This window comes from Sebastes umbrosus, chromosome 20 (genome assembly GCF_015220745.1).
Source record: "Sebastes umbrosus isolate fSebUmb1 chromosome 20, fSebUmb1.pri, whole genome shotgun sequence".
NCBI lineage: Eukaryota > Metazoa > Chordata > Actinopteri > Perciformes > Sebastidae > Sebastes > Sebastes umbrosus.
In genome coordinates this window covers 4,040,615-4,068,498 of record NC_051288.1, presented here as the reverse complement: position 1 = coordinate 4,068,498, position 27,884 = coordinate 4,040,615, and the positions used below count along the sequence as shown (strand labels likewise).

Below are 27,884 nucleotides of genomic sequence, written 5' to 3'. Positions count from 1 at the left end.
CTGGCTCCACCTGGTTGACTGCCCACCCATATCATGGGCTGAAACAAAACAAGTGGCATGTGTATTGCACATAATCCTTACAAAGCCAGTGTAAGGGAGAGGACAATAAACAGCGTTTTATGTAATTTCACCATGTGGGATTGTTTTAGGGTGTTTTTTTTCACAGAATTCAGCCCACACCATCTTCTGTGATTTTTCGGCATTCTGTGCACAGAGGTTGAAAACATGCCTGAAGAAGCTATAGCAAGAGGTCTAGGCATTCATCCATATGGCCGTTAATTCTATTGACATGCTGCTGCCAGATGCGTGTTGTATGTGAGGTGAATGAGAATCCTGAGGGGTAGACGGTACCTGTCAGGAATACTTTATAAGAGTGGGGTGTGTTGTTTTTTTCTTTCTGTTATAAGGACATGGATGCACACAGAATATAAATAAACTGGAAAAACAAGGTTTGGAAACTTGTGTTTGGTGGATTATTTTTCTGTTGTTACAATGCTAATTGGCATTGTATTTTACATCGTTGGAAAGCCTGTTTATTTACCTTCACAATGATGTCCAACTTGTAAGAATCATGCATTCGTGAGATGAGCAGCACAGCTGATTATGTGGGGAGCGCCCAAGAAAAATCCCCCCCCCCCACACCATGACACTGCCCCCACCGAAAGCTGTTACTCCCTCGGTGCAACAATCAGCATAGCGTCTCCGCGTCGTCTCCATATTTTGACCCTGCCATCCAACTTCCGCAGACAGAACCTGGACTCATCACTGAACATGACATTCCCCCACATGTTCAGGTTCCATTGTCTGTGTTGTCGACACCAGCGCAAACGGGCCTGACGGTGAAGGGCAGTCATTGCAGGCTTCCTGGTAGCCTTATGAGAATACACTGTTTACCATTGGCAGAGCATTTTGGCCAATTTTTCTTGGGCGCTACCCAAATAATCAGTTGTGCTGCTCATCCCACAAATGCATGATCCTTACAAGTTGGACATCATTGCGAAGGTAAATAAACAGGCTTTCCAACAATGTAAAATACAATGCCAATTAGCATTGTAACAACAGAGAAATAATCCACCAAACACAAGTTTCCGAACTTTGTTTTTCCAGTATATTTGTTTGTATTGGGAATTGGAATGTCTCTGACTACGTTGACATGCATGCTATTATGACAACGTTTTCTCATATAACGGTTTGTGTGATATCTCACGAAAAAGTTAGTCATCATTTTCCGTTTGTTTTCCTACGAATGCCCAGCAACACGTGTCACTTTCCACTTGTTACATGCATACAGTCTTTTCAAAAACTGAACTTCCGTCTTCACATGAAATAACTTCCTTAGGTTTAGGCAAGAAAGTTACTTAGTTAGACTTAGGAAAAGATCAACTTGGTTAGGGTTAAGCAACAAAACGACTTAGTTAGGTTTAGGAAAAAATCGTGGTTTTGCTTAAAGTGGAAGTGGCGTTACTTAAATACGTAACTTACGCGACAAATAAATCAGCTTCTGGTTTCACATGAGACACGAACGCCGATTCTGGGCGAAAGTCCGGTGTTTTTTGACACGACCATCAACCCCGACTTATGCGGCGTGCACCGCTATTTATATTTCCTGGTTTACAATTATGGTAATTACAGACACATTGATTTTGTGGGATATACACAAATTACTTTACTTTACACATTACTTTTCGTAGGTATAGCTATGAACAGTGTATGAGACCAGCCCGAATATTCCGAATATGGCAATATTGCAAATTTATACGGGTCTTGTTCCATTTGGATATTCTGAAATAGGCCTTTTTCCCAATGATGCATTTTCCAATTAAGACGTATGGGATATGTCGATATTATTCTGGTTTTAGGAGCATTCTTTGGACATACTGTATATATAGCTCAATGAGAATATGTGTCTCAATTGGGGTTTTTACGGCAGTTTGCGACACACGACCCACACAGCTCTGTGCATTTTACACAAACCAACTAGCCAACAGTTTGCAGAGATGCATGCCTAAAAGAAAAGCCCACATTTCTGGTCGGAAAGGAGAAACACACCTACTTTTAAACATTATCAAAGACTTTTTCTTTTAGTTTTTTGGATATGCGCAAATATCGCAACACCAACCTTTTCAAGAAGGTGGTTGAAGGAATGAAAGAAGGAGGCTGTGTTCACACGGTCGAACAAGTCTTCCACCGGTTATGTTAAATCGGAGTAAGCACGGCTGCATGTAAACAGGAATATTAGTGGAGTATTGATTTTCAAACAGCATAGTAGGAATATTGTCTCTTTCGGAATAAGGGCAAAAAACAGAATATATAACTAACAACTAACGCCGCGTCTGGGAACCCGCCTAGGAAGCCATCCTAAAGGAAAGTCTAGCATGTTAGATTTTTTTTGGGGGGGGTTACCACGACGTGTTCCGTCATGGCAGTGACTTGCTGCGCAGGTGCGCACAACTGTAAACAATGGCGAAGAGAAAGAGGAACGATGTTTGGTGAAATGGAGAAAAGATTTGTGGAGCTATGGCAACAACACCCCAGTCTTTTGGGTGTTTCCTCAATGACCTTCCACGACAGAGTGAAAAGAAAAAAGCTGGCGTGAAATAGCATAGGCACTTCAGCAACCCGTTGAGTAGGCCACTGCCATTAGCATCAAGCCTCCTTCCTGATGACATCACGCACATCGTGAAAGTATAAAAATATTGGGTAGTCTGAACCAGGCATTATAGAACTTATGGAAACCCCAGATACTCCTTTTGTATATTCATGTTTTGTACAGTATTTTTCCCCCAAAGAAGAATTCGATTAGACTCAGTCTTACAAGGCCAGACTTGATCATCAAGGTTCTGCTAATCCTCTCTGGGTGCATAATAGAACACTTTTTTTTCCATGCCGTCCTTCCACCTCTCCATCGCAAGTGTCTCCCTCGCTGCATTGAAATGATGGGATTCACCAGTCAATGTCCGATTGCAGTTTTGAGCGGCAAAGAGGACATATAAGTGCAGAAGCTGTGACTGAATTGAGTCGTGAGGGTGAAGAAAGAAGGAATGCACGAAGCAGAAACGGGGGAACTGTTTTAATGGCACAATCGCAAAGACCAGCACAATGTGCGAGACCATGCGCACAAGGTTGTTGAGAGCAAATCTGTTGTTTTCATACAGGTGCAAGTGTGCTTTTTTCATGATGGGTTACATGGCGAGTATAAATTGTGGGGCTAGAGATGCTTATTATCCTCTCAGCCAGTCACATTACTTTATAATTACGTTTACTGCTTGCTCTTTGCTTTTCTTTCCAGTAATTCTTGGGTGACGTCAATTCTCTATAAGGTAAAAAAACTAATGATACAAAGATGGTTGATTTATTAATCTGTGCAGTATAAGTGAGCTATTCATTACTGAATTTTGGTTTCATCTGGTTGATGAAAATACATGTAATCTTGCAACTTTCCAAACAGTTCCCTGTCGCAGACAAAAAGTGCAGTATTAGTTCAAGTTTTTTTGCATGAAGTATTCTTATTACTCCCGCGTGAATAAGCAGGGTATGTGTATTTCTTTACTTGGCTGAACGCAAATCATACTAATTGAATCATGGGTCATTCCTTGCAGGACCCACTGTTCACATAAGGAAAAACAAAACCAACAAAAGTGATGGAATTAATGTTGACATTGTCCATGTCATCGTCGCTTTTCAATTGTGAAACATTACATTCTACTTGATGGAGAGCTGCAGGCTGTGTGTATGCCTCTTACAGCATACTGAACCAGCCCTGCAGCCTTACATGCCTCAACTGTAAAATTGGCTCAATCAAATTAATATTGAGAGATAGGTACGCCATATTTAACTTTTAAATTGTGTCCCTGGCAGAAAGAGCACAGGGCTGTGAGAATAGCGGTGTATAGCTTCTAGAGATTGCTATCTTGGCTGTTCGATTTTTACTCCTTTCCCCCGTGACATTTGCTCAGTAATCTCTGTTCATCTTCTGTGGAATACCTCTTTACTCTCAATGTTAGCACCGGCTAGCTGGCACATGGCCGCCTAAAGGTTAGAGAAGTGGGTGAACAATGATTGTCTGAGAAAACCTTGACAAGAAAACAAATGAGAGACCCTCCATCCCTCCACTAATACTCCTCTGGACATGCCCTTTAGAGAGGCATATATTCCCTAGTCACACCAGAGGAGATGTTCAGTTGCTAGAAGGATAGTACTTGACAAATTTTTACTGTAGGTGTGAATGTTTGAAACTGTAGTAATGTTAAACTGTGCAATGCTTGGAACGTGCACTTTTGTTCTGCAGGGCAAGAAACTTAAAAAGATTGTTGGCTTTAGGAATGGCCGTATCAGTCTATCGGTCTGGCGTGTCTCAACAACTATTGGATGGATTGCCATGAAATTTGATACAAACATTCATGTTCCCCTCAGGATGAATTGTAACAATGTAGCGTAGTGGTTCCAAACCTGGGGTCTGGGTCCCCTTAGGGGGGCGCCAAAGATCGAAGGGTGTGCGCCAGGATTTTTCTGTCAAACTTAGGTTTTGAAATCAATTAAAATCATAAGATACAAAACTATGTAAAAAGATATTTTTCTGCTACTTAGTAGCAAAATCTAACGAAATATTCTGCTGCAATCCATATTTGTTGGCGTTTAGCCTTCCAAAAAAAGGTAAAAAAACAATCGTCACACACAAAGGGAGCCCCGCAGCTGTTTTAACAGGGCAGTCTAGCAGCAATCGAACAACACCATAAATTACATTTATTTAACTATAATAAAAAAATATCTATTTGGGCTCTAACACTATTGTAAATTAATTAAGTCATTACAAAAAAAAGATCATATTATGTATCTGCATTCAGTTCGATTCATTAAAGAAAGTTGATTTAATAAAAAAGACTAATAACTAATTTAATACACATTTTGTTCGAGGATTTGTAATCTTTTTCCTTGTAATCCTACATTTTTTTTAGGGTGATGACGTCGGGGGGAGGGGGCTCAGCTTTTCTTGGATACAAGTACGGGGGGCTTCAAGAAAAATAGGTTGGGAAGCACTGATGTAGCGCCATCATCGAGTCAAAAATTAAATTTATCCAATATTTCGGTTTCTGATCAAATACCTGCAAACAATGACATCCGCATCAGGCTCAGTTGTTTTTTGTGTTTAGTGCTAATTAGCAAATGTTAGCATGCTAACACGCTAAATTAAAGTTACCACAAGGAACTTTTAACTGATGCCTCTATGTGACCTACATAAGCAAACGAGACCATCAGCGAGAAGATTGGCTCTTTCTATATAATTATTCTTAATGCTTGACATCGGGTCCGATTCCCCCTGAAATGATTTACGGAAACTCCTTCAGCTCAGACTCCGACGGGGCCTCCAGCAGCAACCAGCCCGCTGGCTGGGAGCCAAAACACCGACACCACGCTGCAGGGCAGATTGTCAGACCCTGGTGCAGTAAAATGAAAGGTTTTCTAAAGGGATCCTGGTGCTCGACAGCACTCCCGCTTTTGTCCACAGGGGCCGCCATAATCAACACAAAGTGAAAGTTCCTCATAGTAACTTTAAGATTATGAACATGGTAAAAATTATGCCTGTTTCAACATCAGCCTGTTAGTGTTGTCAGAACAATTTTCATTAGATATTGACAAATAACGCTCATTTGAACCACTTAGATTAATGTTAATGCCTTTCCCACTGCTGTAAACCAGCTGGATTGATAATGGATTCAGCTGCCTCATGACATTTATAGTTTAAATAAAAGCATGATTCATTTGTAAAAAATAAATAAAAATGTGGCTAATATATGATTAGACACACTTCCATATATGTGTTACATCTGCAAAGTTTAGATTTCCTTTTTTTTTAAAATCTTTTTCTCATTTCCTTCAGTTTGATTTGGTCAGCTAACTGTTTCCACAACTCGTACTTCTAAATTAGACAATATGCCTCAAGGGTCTTTGGAATAGTTTGTGACATCTATTGTTCGCACGTTGTGACTTTCTAATTTCCAATTAAATTAAAAGCCTTTTCTAGTGTTGCGCACCAACCCTGTCTCTTGCTAATTTACATTCCCATGCAACTGAACTGCATTCTCAATTAGTATTCAGCTGAATGCTTAAAATGCAAATGTATTTGACCTAAAAGTACTTTTTTGTGACCTTTCCAGGGAAAGACATTTTGTATGCCCATTGGGGCAGTCTAACTATGGAAACACAAAACATGCACTGGCATATGTTTTCTCACTGGTGGCAAGTAATGACATATAATTACCTTGTTTCTGCACTTAGGTATTCTTTTGGGAGCTGCAGGCCTGAAACTTGTGGTGCTGCAGCATTTAGATAATACCGACAGAGCCTGGTCTCGGATGCCTTGTTGACACTGTTAATTCACTTTTACTTAAGCTGTTTTGTAATGCGTGACTTGCACTTTAACTTGAGCTAGACGAATTGCGAATTGCATTTGTGGGTATGGCTCCTCTCACACTGTATATTTATCCTGCATCAATATTCCATTTAAACCAGAAAGTATTGCAGATCCCTTCAGTGATATTGGGAGCGTTCTCTGAAAGATATTATATCGCGGGCTTTGATGAATCTGCTTCATAGCGCTGCAGAATTACAATGTCAAACTTTCCCCTGAATGAGGATTAGTGGAAGGCTTTTTCAACATGCAGAGTGAACAGCGCTTCCTCTGTTTTCCCCTTTGACTCTCAATAGGAACATGAACTTTTTGATCTGTACCTAAAAAGCCACAGGTGATTGCCTCCTCCTCAGGTTTATCTTGTCGGAGAACAATCTGTCAATGTTTCTCAGAGTGTAACGCTTTTGTTTCTTCGTACATTTTTGTAGTGGCAGGCAAAGCTTTGACGCCTCCAGGATTTGATTTATTCTGAGCAGAATATGATTTAAAATATTGGAAGTCTCCCAGAGCTCAATTGAGATTGGCTGCTACCATTCTGTCTAGCCGTGCTGCTGTGCTTGGTAGAAACCACTGTGTGTTATATAAGGGATGTCTCATTGGCTGCTCATTGATAAGCACATTATGTTTCTGCTTCTTCTACATTGTTTGTAATGTGACCACAGTTTGTTAAAAATCTTAAATGTAGTGACGCCTGATTCATGTGTGTGTGTCCACAGCATAGTTTGCACTGTTGCTTGCAGTTGTTCAATTTAGGGTAGTTAGGGTAGAGGGTAGTTTCAAATGTTTTGCTCCGACTACATATGTAAATGAATGAGCAGCAGCGTATCTGATTTGCATAAACTGCTGATAAATAAGATCTGATGCCAGGTTATGTTGTAAAGTTTTTTTTTCTTCTGCTAAACCTGCAATCAGTGGGTAACCTCCAGGTCTGAGAAGTGAAGCCAACACAGAAGTACCTTAAACTTGCATTCTTTCTAATAGCCAGCAGGTGGCGAGTCCTCTGGTCGCAAAAAGAAGTCTGATTGTATAGAAGTCTATGAGAAAATGAGCCTACTTCTCACTTGATTTATTACCTCAGTAAACATTGTAAACATGAGTTTATGGTCTCAATCACTAGTTTCAAGTCTTCTTCAATACAGCATGATGTTCATTTAGTAAATTATGGTCCCATTTAGAGTCAAATAGACCATAAAGCAGGATATACTTCAGGATGTGGCTACTTTGAGACCCGAGTCCACACCTCTGCTAATTAGCAAATGTTAGCATGCTAACAGGCTAAACTAAGATGGTGAACATGATGAACATTATACCTGCTCAGAATGTTAAAATTGTCAGCATTTAGCTCTTTGTCCTGTTATCTGATCTGATTTTTTTTTTTTTATTCTATTCATCATTGACCTGGATTTCAGCGTAGAATTTTGGTGTTTCATGGTGTTTTCTACGTTCGCACACGTGGAAAAGAAATTCTGGAGAAGTTAAAGCTGATCTGAAGTTTTATCCGTAAAGTTTTGGCAGCGCACCAGTCGTTGCCAGCAGTAGCATGTTTACATTTTTAAAATACATGAAAAAAATGTTTGCATCATTATTATTATTTTTTTCCCAGCTGTACTGAAAACGTACCAAACCGTGACCCCAAAACCGCGGTACATACCGAACCCCTAAATTCAATTATACTTTTAACCAAAACATGCCATGCTATAGCTTTATCATGTACATGTATTTTCCACCCATTTAAGTCCACTATTCAAAAGTACGGTTTTTATATTGAATTCGTGCAAAATTATCAAGCTTAACTTCCTTTGTACATTTTCCAGAAACTTTCAGGAAACTTTCTTGGAAATTTACTGAGCCTTTGCAACCCTAATCATCAACCAGCACTGTGGAATTTTCCCATGATGACTGAGGGGAGACTTACAGGAAAAATAAGAAATTGAAGCCTGCTGAGGACAGTACTCGAAATGAAATGATGGTTGAGTTGGAGGATGAGAAAGACTAGGTGAAAGATGGTGACAGACAGATCGACGCAGGAACTAAAGAATGAGATCTATTAAGCTAGAAAGAGAGTGATTAAGTGTTAGAAAGTGGACAGCTTTGAACGTTATTAGCTCCTAAATAGACAGAGGCAAGATGGATGGAATAGGAGAGATGTCAGGAAGGAAGATGAATTGATCGGAGGGGGAAAATAAATGGAGGCATCTTCTCCTTAGTGGGAGATTTGGTACTGACAGGGGAACACAGGCCATTATAAAGAAGAGATGAAATTGACACACGGTGAGAGGAAAATCTATGCCGAACCCCCTTGATGCTCAATTTAGTCTAATGTTTATCTGGAAAGCTATGGGGTATGGACAGATAAATGGTATAGATGGTGAGAGTGAAAACATGCATGATTATAGTCTGTCTTGCCCGTAATGAAGGGCATATTCGCCTCACCTACCGAGTACTCCACAGAGCCAGTTAATGCTCACATCGGGCAGGTATCAAGTGGTTTTATGCCTGTCTTTCTCTTCCCAATCAATCAAACTGTCTCTATTCATCTTATTTCTCCAATTGCCACCAGGCTGTGATTAGATGATAGAGCCACTAACCACAGCTGGCGAAAAGAAATACTGCAGTTAGAAAAATGGAAGAACTAAAGCATTCAAAAGGCAATGAATCGCCCTTAGGAAAGACTATAGCTCTATTTGTTTTTTGCTTTACGCAGCAAAGGGACAGAACTCATCAGCACCATCCTCAAGCTCATTTTCAATTTGTGCGCTTCCTGTAAATAAGGCATTTCCTTTACTTTATTTCAGGCTGTTGGTCCAAGATAACAATTCAAATCATGCACTAGACCAGAGCTGCCTTATCTCCAAACCTGCAGCATTTGGTCTGATCAATTACGCTTTTCTCAACTCTATAATCTAAACATACAGTGTGCAACCATTATGTATTTGGACAATTTAGTTTTGTCTTTTGGCCCATTTGTATTTGACATGAATCAATGACTACCTTTGATATAATACTACAGTAGCAGGCCCGTATAGGACTAAAGTAGGTCTCGTATGACAAGAACACAGTTTTACGACACTAACACAGAGATCATCAGGTACACCGTAGATTTAAAAGTTGGGCGAAACTATAAGTTGACTGATCAATTAGTCGAGTGGTAGAAAAGTATTTGTCAATTATTTTGCTAATTGAGTCTTAATTTAAGAAACTTTCAAGGAAAATGACTAAATGTTGAATATCTTTGTGTTTTCAACTGTTAGTTGCTTATAAATTTGGACTTTTTAGGTCATTTTCACGACTTTTTGACATCTTATAGATTAGACAACATCTATTTCTTTGAGCTTTTTCGCGAGTGTCTCAGATTTGCTTAGTACCAAAAATTTATCGAGGTTCGACACCAGCCCAACTTACAATAAGATACTTGACAGTATAGCGCAGTTCCTTTTTACACAGTTTTACACAGCACAATTTGCATTTCTGCTGAAGGTAGCATCCATAGGAATATCTATACTTTTTCAAAGAACTTCTGTTTATTTTGCACAAGTGGTGTAAATCACGTGTTTCATCACGATTAAATATTATTTAAATTCTTTGGACAACAATGCGAAATTTGCTGATATCAAGTGGGGTTGTATGTATCCTTTCGTATTCTTCGAGGTAAAATTACTGTTTTTATCAATATAGTCTGGTGGCTTTGAAGAGAGCGATATAACGGCGAGGTAAAACGGCTGTTACATCGCTGTCAAACAGCCCTTTCCAACTGGGAACTGAAGCCGTGATCTATGCTCTCTTCAAAACCATCAGATTTCGTTAACGAAAACTGTAATTTTTCAATAAGTTGCTGGTCTACCGCTGCATCGATCGGTTAGCTTGTTTGTGTTATTGTGTGACTTTAGGATCCGAACTAACGTGGCGTCCACAGCAGTACATTGCTTAGCTTCTGTGCCAGTACTCCTGTCTGCTTTTCCAAACTGCGTGCCGACGGCCATAAAAGTTACTGTATGTAATACTATGTAAGACTATAAGGATGTATATATACTGTATATGTAGCAGCGTCATCATGCAGAAACCTACGTCGGGTCACATGTGAAAACGTTTTTAGAAGGGCTTGGGAAAATAGCATTTTGACACTTAAACATACATACTCTGACCAAAATATGGATGTTCGGATTTGAATACATAATGAACACCACTGTGAAGCTACAGAATGATTTAAAACCTAAAAAAATAAAATGATAGTGGAACAGCCCTTAAATAGCAGGTAAATATACAAGTTTACAACAGGTATAGCCTTCTGAGAAGACAGGGACCATGGTCATCACATGGTATGTATGTAGAGGACGACTATGTAAAACTATATAGTTATGAAACCATTAAATGACTCACAGCTGGCTTCTAATATTGACGTTCATTGCTCACATGGAACCTCGAAGCTCAGAAGGGGCAATCACTGATTGCAGGATTGATTATGCCGCGACATGCATCTAGATGATTACCCTGAAGCATTGTAAGATCAGAGCACCCACGAAGAGAGTCCTTAATAATGAGAGCATTATGAGACACTGTCGAGAGTAGTTTGATTAAGCTACAACTTTGTCTGTCTTCCTGTTTATCTGAGACGAGAATAATTAAAATGGAAAACATTATCATTCTGTTTGTCGCAAGGAGGGAATTACCATATATTGGAAACGTCCTACTGATATTTCTATCAGTATAATTCAAAATAAATTTACCCAATGTGACATTATCTTTAACCCAAAGTCATATCAAAACTGCAAAAAAAGATACTTCAAACCCATTTTTGCAGAAATATTAGTTATTGGAAATGTATTTGCTACTACTCACAGACATTTTTCTAATAGCCAGCAGGGGGTGACTCCTCTGGTTGCAAAAAGAAGTCTGATTGTATAGAAGTCTATGAGAAGATGAGCCTACTTCTCACTTGAGTTATTACCTCAGTAAACATTGTAAAAATGAGTTTATGGTCTCAATCGCTAGTTTCAAGTCTTCTTCAATACAGCATGATGTTCATTTAGTAAATTATGGTCCCATTTAGAGTCAAATAGACCATAAAGCAGGGGATGCTTTAGGGCGTGGCTACCTTGTGATTGACAGGTCGCTACCACGGCGTTGTCCGGTCTGAGAGTTGTCTGCGTTCACCCTTTAACACTGTGTTTTCAGTTCATTTAAGTTAATTATAACCTTTTTTGGTTGCCTAAAAATGCCTTATTCAGCGTTGGGTTGTACTTAGCTCCATCCTCCTGTGTCCCTGCTGGTTGCAAAAGACCAAGATGGCAACGGACCAAAATGCAAGACTTGAGGCTTCAAAACCGCAGTCCACAAACCAATGGGTGACGTCACGGTGACTACGTCCACTTGTTATATTCAGTCTATGTTTTGGGCTGTCAACAAAGAGGAACTATGAACCCATATAAAGCCTATCAAACATTCATTCTTATACTATTACTGGGATTACACTTATGTTTAATAGTAATGTGTATATTGTCAGCTGTGTGAAAAGTCCAGTTGTTGGTGGTTTTGAAGGACTTTTTTTTTTTATCTTTGAGTTGTTATTTATTCATGAACAAGACCAGAGAGCATGTGGCCACGCTAGCGGAACTGTGAATGACTCTCTAAATATTTCAATCTAGACCAAAATGGAGGACCAATCGACCCCCGAACTGACACAGTGTGAGGCTAAAAAGAGTTAGAGAATCTTCCTCCTTCACTTTTCTCTCATCCCCATTGTATGTTTTGTAGATGTACAGTTCAACACAAATTCAGGCATGAGGAGGATCCTGTGTTTTACGGTGTGTGCTGTCTTACATCTAATTTATGGCTTGAACTACCAGTGCAAGTGCTTGCAAATGTAATTTTCCAGAGCAGATGCAGTTCACTCTAGCAATTTTCGTCTTAGACAACAAGGTCAGAAGGTTGAACTAAAGTAAAAAATAGCAATAATGATGATAACTACCTGGGGCGGCTGTGGCACCAATCGGAAGGTCGGTGGTTCGATCCCGAGCTGCTCCGGGTCACATGTCGATGTGTCCTTGAGCAAGACACTTAACCCCAAATTGCTCCCGAAGGCATAGCCATCGGTGTGTGAATGAGTATTTAGATTAGATCCTGATGGGCAATGTTGGCACCTTTAGCAGCCTCTGTCATCAGTGTATGAATGTGTGTGTGAATGGGTGAATACTGACATGTAGTGTAGAGCGCTTTGAGTGGTCGGAAGACTAGAAAAGCGCTATATAAATGCAAGTCCATTTACCAATACCATAACTACGCTCATTTCTGATTGCAGTTTTTGCACATAGACTGTGAATGTAGTCACCCATTGGTTTGTGGACTGCCATTTAGCATTGTGGCCATTGCCTTCTTGGGTTTTTTGCCGTCGCCATCTTGGGTTTTGGCCGTTGTCATCTTGTTTTTTTGAAACCAGAAGTTTTACGAGAGGGTGGCGCTAACTACAACCGAACACTGAATTAGACGTTTTTAGGCAACCAAAATGTTACAATTAACTTTCATGAACTGAAGACACGCTGTGAAAGAGTTAAAGTTGCAAGACGAAAACACGGACAACTCCCAGACCCGGACAACGCCGTGGTAGCGACCTGTCAATCACAAGGTAGCCATGCCCTGAAGCATACACTGCGTTATACCATAATTTACTAAATGAACATCATGCTGTATTGAAGAAGACTTGAAACTAGCGATTGAGACCATAAACTCATGTTTACAATGTTTACTGAGGTAATAAATCAAGTGAGAAGTAAGCTCATTTTCTCATAGACTTCTATACAATCAGACTTCTTTTTGCAACCAGAGGAGTCGCCCCCTGCTGGCTGTTAGGAAGGATGTAAGTTTTAGTCACCTCCGCATTGGCTTCACTCATTGGAGTTGCGCACTGTTTTTGCACGATATGCCCTGAATACCAATGCTAATGCATGCATATGCTTTAGAATTCCATCTCTGCTCACATGTTCATATGATAACTGGGATGGTTCTGGGGCACAGTGCACCATATCTCCATCTAAAACTAGCTGCAAAAGGCTTAGTATTTGGCCCTGAGTGAGATAACCAAGCAGTAATTGGGTGCTGGCATCAGTGTTAGACAGGTGTTTGTATAACCTTGAGACTCTGTCGAATTGAGACTTAATGAACGAGACTAGAGATTGTGAAATCGATCTGGGGTTTGACTCCGGCAAAATGCAAATTAGAGAGAGAAACCACAAAGGAAGAAAGAACAAAAGCCACTTTGCTGAGAGTTGAACAGAAAAAGAGGGAGAAAGAATATTGGTAATAAATTCACAGAAAAAGTAGAGAGATTGAAACAAATTATATTTTCCCCTATTATGTCTCAGGTGAATTAAATATGAATTATCTATTGACCTTGACATCCTCTGATATCCGCATCTATACCCGTCTCTACAAAATTGTCTTGTGAATAGCTGCCAGCGAGGCCTGAGTTCACAGAAAATACGAGATGCCTTATCTCTCTTTGCCCTCTTGTATCACAGATCAGCAGAGTTGATATGAGTGTTCTGTGTGGGGTTAAGTGGTGTCATGTTGTTCTAGTATTTCTGGGTATTGAATTTCAAATATTTCAAACTGTTCTCCCTCACTGCCATTTGGAGCTGTCAACATGTGCAATTGCCTATTGCTGCTTTGAACCCTACAGTGTATATTACCCATAGTCACCCGTATTTGTATATTTCAACCATATTTTTATTATCCTAAACCATTCCTTTTATCTTTGGAGCAAAAAAACGTAATGCCTGACTTATTCTCTTTCTTGCCGAGTTAGATTAATAGATTGATACCATGTCGGGTAAATATGAAGCTACAACCAGAAGCCAGATAGCTAATAGAGTTTGACTGATAAATCGGCTATTTATTATTTACTAGGGCTGTCAAAGTTAACGCAATAATAACACGTTCACGCAAATTCGTTTTTAACACCACTATTTTCTTTAACGCATTAACGCAATCGATCTTTCGGAGGTTGCGGGCTCCGTTTCAAAGAGCGATGGAGGTTAAATAACACAAATAATGTGATTAATCAGGAGCCCTATTATTTACATAGTTTGAGATACTGTTTGCAGAAAGCAATTCTCCACTCCATGAAAAAACCTTCAACGCATTATTCTGGCGATAGGGTTAGAACGGTCGGCTAAAACTTTGCGTTCTCGGAACAACTGATTTTGAGGTCCAACCAACCAACCAACCAACCACAGAACAGCGCATCGGCCACTGTAAATAAATAGATCATATTCCAAAAATGTAATCCAATGATAAAATTCAGAGTGACAAAAACTGGTTTAATAAAAACTATGTATGTAAAAGCAGCCGTCAAAAAGCACGTTATAAACTCTGACTAATTCACTTTTGATCTTCAGTTCCAGATTTATTTATTGATTATGCCTACTTTGGGTTTGATGTTCAGTTCCAGATTTATTTATTTATTTATTTAGGTATTTATTTCTTTGACTTAGATGTCAGTTAGTTAAATATTTTGTAATATAGTCAAAGATTTTTCATTTCCGACAGTGTCAAATGTTTTTTTTGCGGGCGGTGGGGGGGTATTGGCTGATTAATCAGCTATCAGCTTTTTCCTGCTCCAAACAATCGTTGTTATATCGGTCTTTAAAAATCCAGACCGCTAATGCCTAGGGACTATTTCTTGTCCGTGTGCAGTTACGCACATAACCCCCCATAACACCACAAATTATATTTTTTACAGTTTGTTTTTCGAACATTTCAAACAATCAAGAGACATTGTTTTAGTTATTGAGCTTTAAAGGTGCCGGTAGTTGGATTTTGTTACCTTTGGACAGAGCCAGGCTAGTTGTTCACCCCTGTTTCCAGTCTTTATGCTAAGCTAAGCTAAGCGTAGACATTGGTGGTATTGATCTTCTCATCTAACTCTCAGCAAGAAAGCGAATAAGCGTAATAACTTAAAAGTGAACACCATTGCTTCATTTTGTAGCTTTTTGGTTATATGCATTGAAATATTTGTTGTCCATGATACCATCCTGAGAGATTGGGTGTAAAGGTCTTGGAAATTCAATTTATGTTTTTCTCTTAAAATACTGTATGCAGGAGATGGCTTCATATCATAATTGATCTCAGATCATTTTCCATAGCTAAATTTGTCCCATTTCTTAATGGTAGTAATAGCAGTACTGGAAATGAATTCCCATATACAACACCCATGCAAAGTTATGTTTGTGCATTTACATCTTGTGCACCTTTGGGGCTTGGCAGCCGTAACAGCAGACTGTCAAACTGCTCATCTTATGTGCGCCATCGGGGGTTGTTGCTAATTAACATGTAGACAGCTCCCCACCTTGACTCAATTGGCACACAAGTGCACAATGTTCTCTGGATTGCAGCATTGCACCCTTGATTGGTAGACGATGGAAATTGAATATGTAGGGAGCTGGGTTGGGAGATAAAAAATAATCCCCTTAAGAGTGTTCTGTGGGTTATGGGTTATGTGCTAGTGTGGCTAGGTATGAGTCAAAGATGGGAAAATGAGCAAAATCTCTAACAAGTCTGCGAGTTAACACTGAAGCATGTATAGAAAAAACAACATACTATGGGAGTCAGTTGCTAATTGGAAACTAATGCCGCATTTCCACTGCATGATACGACACGGCTCTACTCAACTCGACTTGCTCATTTTTGGATTTGCCATTATCAAAAGTTGTGGATAGTACCTGGTACCTGGTACTTTTTTTGGTACCACCTCAGTTGAGGTTCCAAGTGAGCTGAGCCGATTCTAGAGGGGGGAGTTAAAACAATGCAGACCACTGATTGGTCAGAGAGAATTGTCACTAGTGCGACATCTTGCACAAACCCGATATTTTTAGACATCCAAGCTACCATCGATAGCGACAGCATTTTTTTATTCACTTGACCCAAAAAATGGAGAAATGCATGCGTTCCCCTGATTGGTAGCCGATGAAAGGATTCAGCGAATGGCGCGTTGAAGACCTAGACTGTATATATAGATGGACAACGCGTCTCCACTTCCTCCCACTGTACAAAAGTGAAGCCCAAATGTCCCGGATACGGGAGCTGCCATCTTGAGATTTTGGCGTCATTTAGAGCCAGAGTCTACGCAGTAGTGATCGGGGGGCTGGAGCCGCGGTATTGATGTCACCAGAGCCAATCACTAGCAGAATACGGCTGCAGCTTGCTAGCATGAGCCACCTAGACACACCAATACAGTGAACTACAACCTCAATAATAGTTCTGTACACTGCATATACAGTATATCTTCATAAATATTGTTACAACAAAAATACATTACAATATTGTACTATTATTTTAAGGCCATATCCCCCACTCTTTAGATTCTTAGCTAAGTTCAGTTTGACTTTAGTGTCTTTCTGGCTTCTCTTTGATATCTTTGCCCTACTTCTGTTGCCAGTGGAGAGATGAAGATGCCAAATAAATACAAATAAACAAAGTTTATATTCCACCCAGTGTATCTTTTGAATCCAGATTTCTGTTTGTTTCCTGCATAACTCTGTTCCCTCTCCTTGCTTATTGCTTGGTGCAACTGGGTGTTGGAATCCACTGAGAATAGGTACATTAACATCAAGCGAACTGTAAAAGCAAGTGTGGATTGTTTGACTCCGTTTGGGAGCGTCAAGACAGGTCATACTGTCGATGGAAAACAGGATGGGATCATTTGTCCTCTCTGTAATCACGGATGAGGATTCGATTGCTGCCAGACTTTGACAATTCAATGTGAATAAGACTGGAATAAAACCTTTGAATTTGCCATAATTCACAAGTTTTCAGCTCCGAGAGCCAAAAATCAAGTGAGTTGCAATCAACTTTGGCATTGTTATACTCTGCCTGACTAACAAAGCTGACTAGATTTGATGCTAGCGGTAGGTACATTACTCTTGAATGCCGGAGCCGACTGCAGCCACAACAATATGCCTCCATTACTTTTTGATTGGCAGCGCTGAACACACACTCGTGTTTTGCATTTCCAGTGCTGATACTGTGTCAGGAGGCGGCATGCTAGGAGAGGAGCCGGACTCAAACAGAATAAAGATTGGCATGGTATTTGTGATAAACAATAGAAGCTCCAGATACTTTGTGTGCATACATGAAGCTTGAAAGATACACAAGTTTATTCAGGCATACTGGACCCTGCCCCCTCTATTTGGACCTTGACAGCTGGCACAATAAGATCAGTTTTTTTCAGGGTTAATTACCCATGAGCATGCTGAATAGACTGGACACTCGCACACAAAACATAGCACGCATAGCCAAACATGGACACACTCACGCACTCATGTAAACTTGGGAAATTTCAAACCATTAGTTTTGAGAAGTCACCAAATTCATAATCAACAAAATCTCTTTAACGGCACAAACTTGCCTTAATTGATCGTTAGAACTTGATGAACACCACCTGTTGGCGTTCACCAGATTCAATCTTAAGCATATTTGACTCCCCCAAAATTGCTGTATTCTACCTGTGTCATTCACGAACATTTTAATGAAGTGTAAAAGGAAGTGTTTCACTCTGTTGAACATCACGTCCTGCTGTCGGAAAGTCAGCAGATGAACGCATAACTTGTCAGTAGTCTCATTTGAGGACCCAAAACAATTAGTAAAAATATTAACACAGCTGCTAACGGCGTGCCATTCGAGCAGCGCTGTGCTGCGGCATAAATGAAGAAGGAATGGTTTGATATGAAGTTAGAAGATGAGAAACACGTCTAGCAAAAGCAAAGCAGATGGGAGGTGGTCATGACGTCATTGACGAGAGAGTATTATAGCCTGCAGTAGGTGGTGTTACATTCTAACAGCTGTCAGGGTGTATATAAGGAGCCATGCCAAAATATACCAATAAAATAAAAAATAAAATAAGCTCTGTAAATTGCCATGATAATGATGATGTAATTATTTCTATTAAGTTGATTTCAGTATCATATTTAAACTCAGATTAATAATTTAAGTGATACAAGTGTTTTCCCCCTGTGGAGACGGGCAGACTATCTGTACTTGACCTGTCCGACAGGTCTGACTTACAAGTAATTTTTGCTCATACCCAAGAGAAAATTCTAAATAGGGAAAATTTGCTAATCTCTTAAATCACTTGTAAGTGCAACTTAAGAACAAATGTGTTCATGCCAGTGATTCTTGTATAAGCCCAATGGATGAGATGATATCTAACTATAAAACAAGGAATCTCTGTCTGCCCCTCTGTGTGTCCTTTGCATATCTCAAGAACTGCTCATCCAAGCTACTTCACAATTGGCGGGTGTATTGCTCAGGACCTAATGGAGTGCAGTATCAAATTTGGTGTAATTTGACCAGATGGTGGCACTATAACAATAAACTTCACGTTTTGGCCTGTGACTTATGAACCGTAACTCTCAGAAACTAAATTATTTTACCATTTTGAATCTGAGTTTTTTGCTACTACTCCTACACATTTTCAGCAATCGTCACCAAATTCGGTACAGAACATCTCTGGACCAAACCGAAAAAAAACTACTTTTTTGGATTATCAATGTTCCATACAGTTTTGCTACAGCTGGCCCTCAAAGTTTGCTCAAACGCTTTGTGCTACGACGATCACATTTGTTGGACGTGTACATATGATGTCTGAGTGACCATGACAAATTTGGTGCCAATTAGGTGGCGCTGTAGCAGCATCATCTAACTATAAAGGAAGGAATCTCTGTCTGTCAGTCTGTCAGCCTGTCAGTCTTTCGATCCGTCTGTCTGTCTGCGTGTGTATGTATGTATGAACGAGAAGTGCACTAGTATTTTAAAAACAAAAAAACATCCTCTTCAGATTGGCTCATTTACAGTATTTATTTTTGAAGTGACTTAACGTAACAATAATTAATGATGGCATATTAGGTTGCTATATTTCTGTGTTTGAAGGCACATGAGAAACTGCTGCTATGATACAAATTTTTAAAAATATCTCTTCACCCTTTTCTTGCCTCTCTCAGGTAATGCTTGCTGCTTCCTATTGGTCACTGCTGGCACCGGCGATCGGCATGGCGGAGGATTCCGGGAAGTATGGCTCATTTGCTTTCGTGCCCGTGGCTGTGGGATTCACACTCGGGGCGGCCTTCGTTTACTTTGCTGACCTGGCCATGCCTCTGCTGGTAAGACCTCTGACACATACAGTATTATTCTGCACTGATGACTGTAAGAACAGTATCTGCAGTGGAATGTGAACACTGAATGTAGCACACAGAGACAAGATACTGTCATGATGTTATTAATACAGAGAACTAGAAGGATATATAGATATATATAGTTAACAAGACAGACAGCCGATGTATCTTCAGGGATATTCTACTGAATGCCTAGTCCACACCACACGAAGTCAGCCCTGATTTTCTGCTCCCCAACAGTTTTTGGAGCTCCCAGACAATAAGGACCAGATTCATAGATAAACTGTAAGAAATAACCTGCAAGAACTGCTATGATTCCCTGAAGAGATCCAAGGTTGTTGCAAAAGCAAAGAATGCTACAGAGGCAAGGAGTGGCAAGGCTGTGTGTGTGCTTCTCACGACTGAAGCCTCGACTTTTCTCTGTGTAACAATTAGACATTTGGTACACGCTTAACTTTACTGTACAGCAGTAAGTGAACAAAATGACTCCTTGGGGTTAGATATTTGTAGCAGTCATGTTGAAGGCTCAGAAGTTTGTAGAAACAAAGGGATGTTGCCTGAGGTGATTCTGAACAAGATCGTGCTTTGTTCAACTTCTCTTTCGCTGGTCTTTTGTGGGGCTTAGAGTGTGGCATAATTGCTGCTGAGAGCTACTGCTGGTTGATGAATGGAAAACAAGAGAGGAAATTTTGTCTGGCTGTAATGTTAATAACATTTGTCTTGGAGGATTAATCAATGAAGAGTTACCTGCTGCAGTTGCCAGCAACTTTTTTAAATGATAACCTTTTGAATGCTTCGATCCGACATAGCCCTCGCTCTTTGCATATCGTTAACATAGCAAGTAGCAGGTAGACGTAGTACTAAGTCACCGTACTGTGACATCCCCCAATGGTTTGTGGACTTGGGTTTTGAAGAGTTCGGTATTTTGGCCAAAGAACATGTATTGCTCAGAAGTGAAAGTCAATTGTTCTTTCCATTGCAACATTAGTGCCCAGCAGCAAGCAAAGCTACGCTTCCGCCATTTTGGACTGAAAGTGACGCCAGTAAAACGTCCGCCTAAAACGTGCCATACAAAAGAAGAACTAAATTATTTCATTCTATCGTCATATTCTACTGAAATGGCTTGTGTTAAACAACAAAATATTATAATATAATAAATGTTTTCAGTCCAAAATGGCGGCAACGACCGTTGTCAAAAAACACCGTGCTGCGTCTCTTTGCATCTATAGTCTTTGTTTTGGCTGTCACCATCTTGTTTTTTGGCTGTCGCCATCTTGGCTTTTGGCCGTCGCCATCTTGTTTGTAGCTAAGTACAACTGAACGCTGAATAAGGCATTTTCAGGCTACCAAAATGTGAATGTTAACTTTGATGAACTGAAAACACAATGTGAAACAGTCAAAGTTGTAAGACGAAAACACAAACAATACCATGGTAGCAACCTGTCAATCACAAGGTAGCCACACCCTAAAGCATCCCCTGCTTTATGGTCTATTTGACTCTAAATGGGACCATAATTTACTAAATGAACATCATGCTGTATTGAAGAAGACTTGTAACTAGCGATTGAGACCATAAGCTCATGTTTACAATGTTTACTGAGGTAATAAATCAAGTGAGAAGTAGACTCATTTTCTCATAGACTTCTATACAATCAGACTTCTGTTTGCAACCAGAGGAGTCGCCCCCTGCTGGTTATTAGAAAGAATGCAGGTTGAAGGCACTTCAGCATTGGCTTCACTTTTCAGAACCAGAGGTTGCCCACTGATTGTTAAGCTCTGTGAGCCAATCAAAGCTAAGCCAAGTGAGCAATGTTGCATAATAAATCACAATATAAGGAATGCCTTGATTGGGTAAAGTGACATTTTAGAGTCCATTTACTAATGATTTTTATTAGAAAAAAATGCTCTGCATGTTCATTTCTTTCTAACTAGAGCACTAGAGCAGTAGGAAAAGATTAATTTTAAGATCATAAGAAGCATTTAATTTGTAAAAAAAGAAAAGAAAAGAAGTGCAGAAGTCTGAACTCATAATTGGATAAATTGAGACATCACGCTGACCTCCATTCCATTTTCTATCAAATTACTGTATTATCTCATATTTTATTCTTGGACACTCAAATTAGAAGGTTTCTTTCAATGTCAGTACATTTAGCTGTGATTAGTATGTAATTACATAGTCCTTTTTTAGGAAACGTCCTAAAGGGAATCAGGGATCCAGACGTATTAATCAAAATGATTTCAAAAACTGTCTTGGTGAATTATGGTTTCTTGTGTGCAACTGTCACATTGACTTTGACACAATAACATGGGTATCTCGAAGAGATAACAGCTTGAAACAAAGTATTTGACTTGAGTGCTGAAGTAAAGCTGAACAAATACAGCCTCTTAATGTTTAGATGCTATCAGGGTTGTAGTATTCAAGTCTTTTTTTTCTTCCTTTTTTTAATCTCTGGGACACTGGGGTGTTTTGACTCTGACTTGTCTCGCTCTCTGACCCGGTCTCGTCTGTTAAGTTTCTGGTTTTGTCTATCTATGTATATAGATAGGTATCAAATAATCTAGATTTGTTATAGACATTTAACAGCATAGCTTTAGTGGTCGCAATGTCAGTCTGTTGGTTCGTTGATCCACCGCTTTGGTCCAGACTGAAATATATAAACAACTACCGGATGGATTGCCATGAAATTTGGTACAGGCAACCACGGTGATCAGAAGAGGAATTCTAATGACTTTCGAGATCCTTGACTTTTTGCCAATAGCTTTAGTTTATGACTAAATACCTGCAAAATGAATGGCATTCCCAACAGACCCAGTTTTGTGTTTAGTGCTAATTAGCAAATGTTAGCATGCTAACACGCCAAAAAAAGATGATGAACATGGTGAACATTGACATTTCAGAAAATCCTTATATAAAAAGTTTTAAGCATGGAACTAAGCCAACCAGCTATGAGATGAGTCGTGACCATAAAACATTTGATTCGGAGCAAAGAAAACAAATTTAAAACAGAAAAAGGGAAAGATAAAAGATTGTATAAATAATTATTTTAGGAGTGAAGGAACTACTCATCCCATAAACCATTGCGAATGGCGACACTCCACCTCTGGAAACTCCTGAAAAACGTTTAAACTAACTTTTGTCTATCTTAAATGAAGACAGATTCAGCAACCGTGTGGCTTATTTCTCGCCTCAAACATTTTCAGGTGAACTATTTTCATAGAATCCGGGAGCAGACACTGTGGACACGTCTACCCTCACTAGCCATTTGCAGATGCGGCGAACATTTCCATGGTAACAGCGAGCTCCCCCAATCAGAGACATGACTGTGTAACTTAGAATTGTAAGTAGTATAGTACTTCTCCATGAAATCACAAATAAAACATGTTTTTCTTAAAGCAAGGTTGATATCATACGGACTTGCGGCTTCTACAGGAGCAGATACCATCTCGTAGCTTGTGTTAAGTCTACCTTGGATGGTTACGACATTATGTCTAATAATCAAATTCCTTGATTCAGAACATAAATGTGATTTTTACTTCCGTAACTTCGCCGTCGAGCTCTATTGTGAGCATGTTAGCATGCTAAAGTTAGCATTTAGATCAAACCACCACTGTGCCTAAGTACATCCTCACAGAGCTGCCAGCATGGCTAAGGAGTTAGTCTTGTTTTGATAGAAAAAGTTAAAGATATTTATTCCCAAAAATATCATAATAAGCCTTCAAAACCCACTATTTGCAATTTAGTATGTGCTGTAATTAAGTGTATAATTTTAACTTTGGTCTTGACTGGATCCCCAAGCTTTTTGGACTCGGTCTTGACTTGGTCCCCAAGCTGTTTGGACTTGGTCTTGACTTGGTCCCCAAGCTGTTTGGACTTGGTCTTGACTTGGTCCCCAAGCTGTTTGGACTTGGTCTTGACTTGGTCCCCAAGCTGTTTGGACTTGGTCTTGACTTTGGTCTCCAAGCTGTTTGGACTTGCCTTGGACTAAATGGTTTTGACTACAGCCCTGGATTCTACAGAATCAATGCCATTTATGATCAATTCACTTCAAAAAATGAAGCAAGGTCATTAATATTTTAACAGGATTTTCTATGCGGCCCCGCTCGGCATGTAATGTATTTTGATTAATGACCTTTTGGCTGGTGCAAAGGAGAGTTAACTGATTTTGATTATATTTCCGTGTTTAAAGAGATGTACAAACCTTGAATAACAAAAAAGCCAAACCCCACAGCTGAAGTTTTAACGATTCTCTTTTGAATTCTCTTTTCCGAAATAGAAAGTCAATATCATAGTGTTGCACCAGTCAACAATATCTGATGATTAAATCAAAACATCTCCGAGCCGTCTTTTGACCCGAGTTTAACAGAACGGGACAGGGCAGAGACGGGACGCAGCCACTGCGGTCGAGGCAGCAGAGAACAGCTGTTGCCTTAAGCTCCTGCAGTCACACCAGGACAGCAGCGATGACACAAATTACATATGAAGGAGCGGCTGACACATCACCGTCATGCACACTCATACGGGATGACACACACTCATAGAAACACACACAGTGTACTGAGGGCAATGGAGAGTGAAGGAAGAGGGTGATACATCCCCATCTATACATAAACAAGCTGGTGCACACATACGTAAAGTAAGCACGTTTTGGGGTTTTTGTACAGTTTCTGTCTTGGGATTAGTGCTGGGTGCCTTTCTGCTCTAATTCACATTGTGAGTTTTGAATATTTCAGCAATACGTTGTGTTTTGAGCTAATTTTACCATTCCTTATTGGGTGTGCGTGTGTAGGGATGTAACCAAATATGAATTCATTATTCAGATATGAACTCTCAGCAAGATTTTTGCAGTAATAGTTGGGTTTTTTTGCCACTGAGCTGTCACCAGATTGACACACTCCTACAATCCTACACATATTGCGACACTGTAAATCATTTCAGGCTGGTTCATTTGAAAAAAAAGTTCCTCAGCTGCCTTAACTATACTTGAATAATTAGTTCAAAGTTATCTCATGAGTTTTGAATATGCAAACCAAGAATCTTGCTGTGTATTAAAGAAACACAACAAGTTTGTGAATGTTTTCTTCACTCTACAAAAAAAAGAGTTTTAACTCTTGAGGCCTTTACACACCAGGGGCGTGACGAATAAACAACATGGAAATGTGAAATACTTGCTTGGGAATATTATATGTCTAGGGCTTTTATTGTGAAAGGTAAGAACGGAAGAAGTGGGTCTCGTCTGAGCTGCCTTTGCCACGGTTAAAAGGAGTAATAAAGTTTGCTGTCTTGGTTCGGACCAGTGGGCAACTCTGGGTCTGAAAAGTGAAGCCAATGAGGAAATGCCTTAGACCTGCATTCTTTCTAATAGCCAGCAGGGGGCAACTCCTCTGGTTGCAAGAAGTCCGATTGTACAGAAGTCTATGAGAAAATGAACCTACTTCTCACTTGATTTATTACCTCAGTAAAGATTGTAAACATGAATTTATGGTGACAATCGCTAGTTTCAAGTCTTCTTAAATACAGCATGATGTTCATTTAGTAAATTATGGTCCCATTTGAAAGTTAATTTTAACCTTTTTGGTCACCTAAAAATGTGTCATTCAGCATTCAGTTGTACTTAGCTCCACCCTCTCGTGTCACTTTTGGTTCCGAAAACCAAGACGGCGGACTCGAGGCTTTAAAACGGCAGTCCACAGACCAATGGGTGCTGTCACTGTGACTACATCCACTTCTTATATACGGTGTATGGTTCAGACTAAAGAGCCTCTGTGTTGTTGTTTCATGAATATAGGTGCAAGTCTACCCGTTCCACACAACGTGATTGGTTGATGCCTTTATTCTTGGTGCGAAAGCTCCGAAAATCTGTCTTGTTCCGAAAAAAGATATACTGCTTTTTCGCTGTGTAATATTCAAACCAATTAACAACATAAAACAATGACAAATATTGTCCAGAAACCCTTACAGGTACTGCATCTAGCATAAAAATAGCCTTAAATCATAACATGGTATTTTCAGGTCAAGGAACCCCTTTGAAAATAGCCATGCCAGTTTTACCTCTCCAAAATTTAGCGTAAGTTTGGAGTGTTATTTACCCTCCTTACCGACAAGCTAATATGACATGGTTGGTACCAATGGATTCCTTCGGTTTTGATGTGTCACATGATGCCAGTAGCTTTAAAACTGAGCCCGCTACAACCTAAAAATCGCAAGTTGCATTTATGCGTTTAAGAAATGAATGGCGTTAAAACAAATTTGAGTTAACGCGTTATCGTGTTAACTTTGACAGCCCTTATTTAGACTCAGTTTATACTTACATTTTCTTTTTTTCGAAGACGAGGTTCAAATACAATTTCACAAATTCAAATACACTTCTAATATGAATACAAATACGGATTCACATACAGATAGTAGCTTTGTGTAACACCCAATCTATATTAAGTGTCCATGTGTTATTTTATGGAAATATTCAGTGCCGTTTGGGACTTGTTTGGAGTCATGAAATGGTTGATGCTGTGTGAACTTTTTATTCTGGCTTGTAATTGTCAGTTATAATGGTTAAAATTTGGTCCTGTCACTCGTTGTGGCAGTCTTGTTTCTTAAGCCACTTCCCTAATTTCAAACTTTCTGAACTGCTGAGCACTGACACAAAATAGACATGTTTGTCACTAAAGAGATTATGATGAAAACTTCAGACCAAGGCACTCTCTGTTCTGAAACAATGATTAGACACACAGCAAGTCTGCCTATCCTTACAGGTAGTCATTAAAATCTAATCCAGTCCTTTCCCGCCTTTCCACTCAACTCAGCAGGGGCTAATTGGGGCGGCTGACCTCCCTGGCATAAAACTACCCATACAGCAGTTCAGTAACTGCACTCTATTGTTAGTCCGAGGCGCAGGGGACGCTCTGAAAAGAGATCTGTATCAGTACCGATGGTCATTTCTTGAAGCACTCAGGCTTTCCCGCAAATTGTGTCAAATGGGTCCCATTTCTCAAAGCTCAAAGCCTTCACTAGGGGCACATGCTGATCAAAAGGATTTCCAGCAGGCAAGCAATTTGTTGCAAGTAGTGCAATGGCAGGGCCAATTAAGTCTTATAAAATAAACTGGTGATATCATATGAATTAATACTTAAAAATCATTGTTTATGACTAAAAAAAAGACATAATTAACCTAAAGAGAATACCATGACTGGTAGAAATATCAACCCTGACTTACAAGTAGTTAACTTTATATCACACTGCAGCCGCCTGAAATCAAGATGTTGAAGTCAGTGTCTGATATACTGTAACAATATGGTATACACTGAGGACTTTTTTTTTCACTGCCATAACCCGTGTTTTTGTTGGTACAGTCACATGCAAGTGTGGAGAAACAGTATGTCTTGTGAATGTGCTTTGGTCATAAACATGCTTGTGTATCTGCTCAGAGGACATACAAAATCACTTTCGTATTGTTATCCTCAATCTTTTCTCTGTAAAGCCTGTTCATATGAGTGTTTTGAGTTGGATTCACCAAACTACGAACTCAGTGTAAATCGCCCTTTTCAGCCTGATGAATGTCGCCTGTTCATGAGTAAGTAATAGCATGATTTGAATGCCCTATATAAGGCTGCCTGTATAAGGCTGCCTGTTCCGCTCCATTTGTGGGTCAGTCAGTTAAACAAGTCTGGAACTTGAGCAAGTGTTAGCAGTGTTAGTTAAGATGTACATGTCCTCTGGAGTTCTGCAGCAAGTGTGAAAAAGGTGTGGGAACATACTTCATTTACCTTTTCATTTGAAGTTATCTTGGTGCTATTTGGTCTTGAGCTAGCGGACTAATATCACATACAATCTTTTGCTCCTGTTTTTGTTTTCTACATCACATCATTCTTGTCATTCCATCCTTCATGCCTGTCATCTTTTCAATGTCATTTCTTTCTTTTGAATTCCCAGCTCCATCTTCTCTGTTTAATTCCTTTATCTTCTAGGTTTTTCCCCCAGCCGTGCTTTCTTTTCACTTCTCCACATATTCCACATCCTCTCTTGTCTTCTCTCTTCTTCTCTCTTCTTCTGCCCTTTCATTCCTTGGTGCCATGGCGACAGTAGTAGGAAAACGTCAGGCTGTGATAATGGCCAGCATGAAATCAACTGGGAACGTAGGGGGGTCTTCCACACACAGCGGGGGGCCATCACTGTTTGGACAGCTGCTGGTGCCACTTTTACTGGCTCCTCAACAAACACTGGAACTGAATGGGAAGAACGATCGAGGAAGGGGAAGATGGACAGAGAGGGAGAGCTGGGGTTGACAGGGAGTAGAAGGATGGGGAGCGATAAGGCAACG

The 27,884-nt window shown here is 39.8% G+C and overlaps 1 protein-coding gene across 3 annotated transcripts in view; it reads left to right on the top strand.

Annotated features, from left to right (window-relative positions):
- The window catches only part of LOC119479479 (zinc transporter ZIP11-like), a 161,075-nt gene that overhangs the window by 11,425 nt on the left and 121,766 nt on the right, over positions 1 to 27,884 (top strand). For all 3 annotated transcript variants that reach the window (XM_037755116.1, XM_037755114.1, XM_037755115.1), the window contains exon 4: positions 19,399 to 19,557. In XM_037755116.1, coding sequence (XP_037611044.1) covers positions 19,399 to 19,557 — 159 coding nt within the window. The remainder of the gene's footprint in view (positions 1 to 19,398; positions 19,558 to 27,884) is intronic.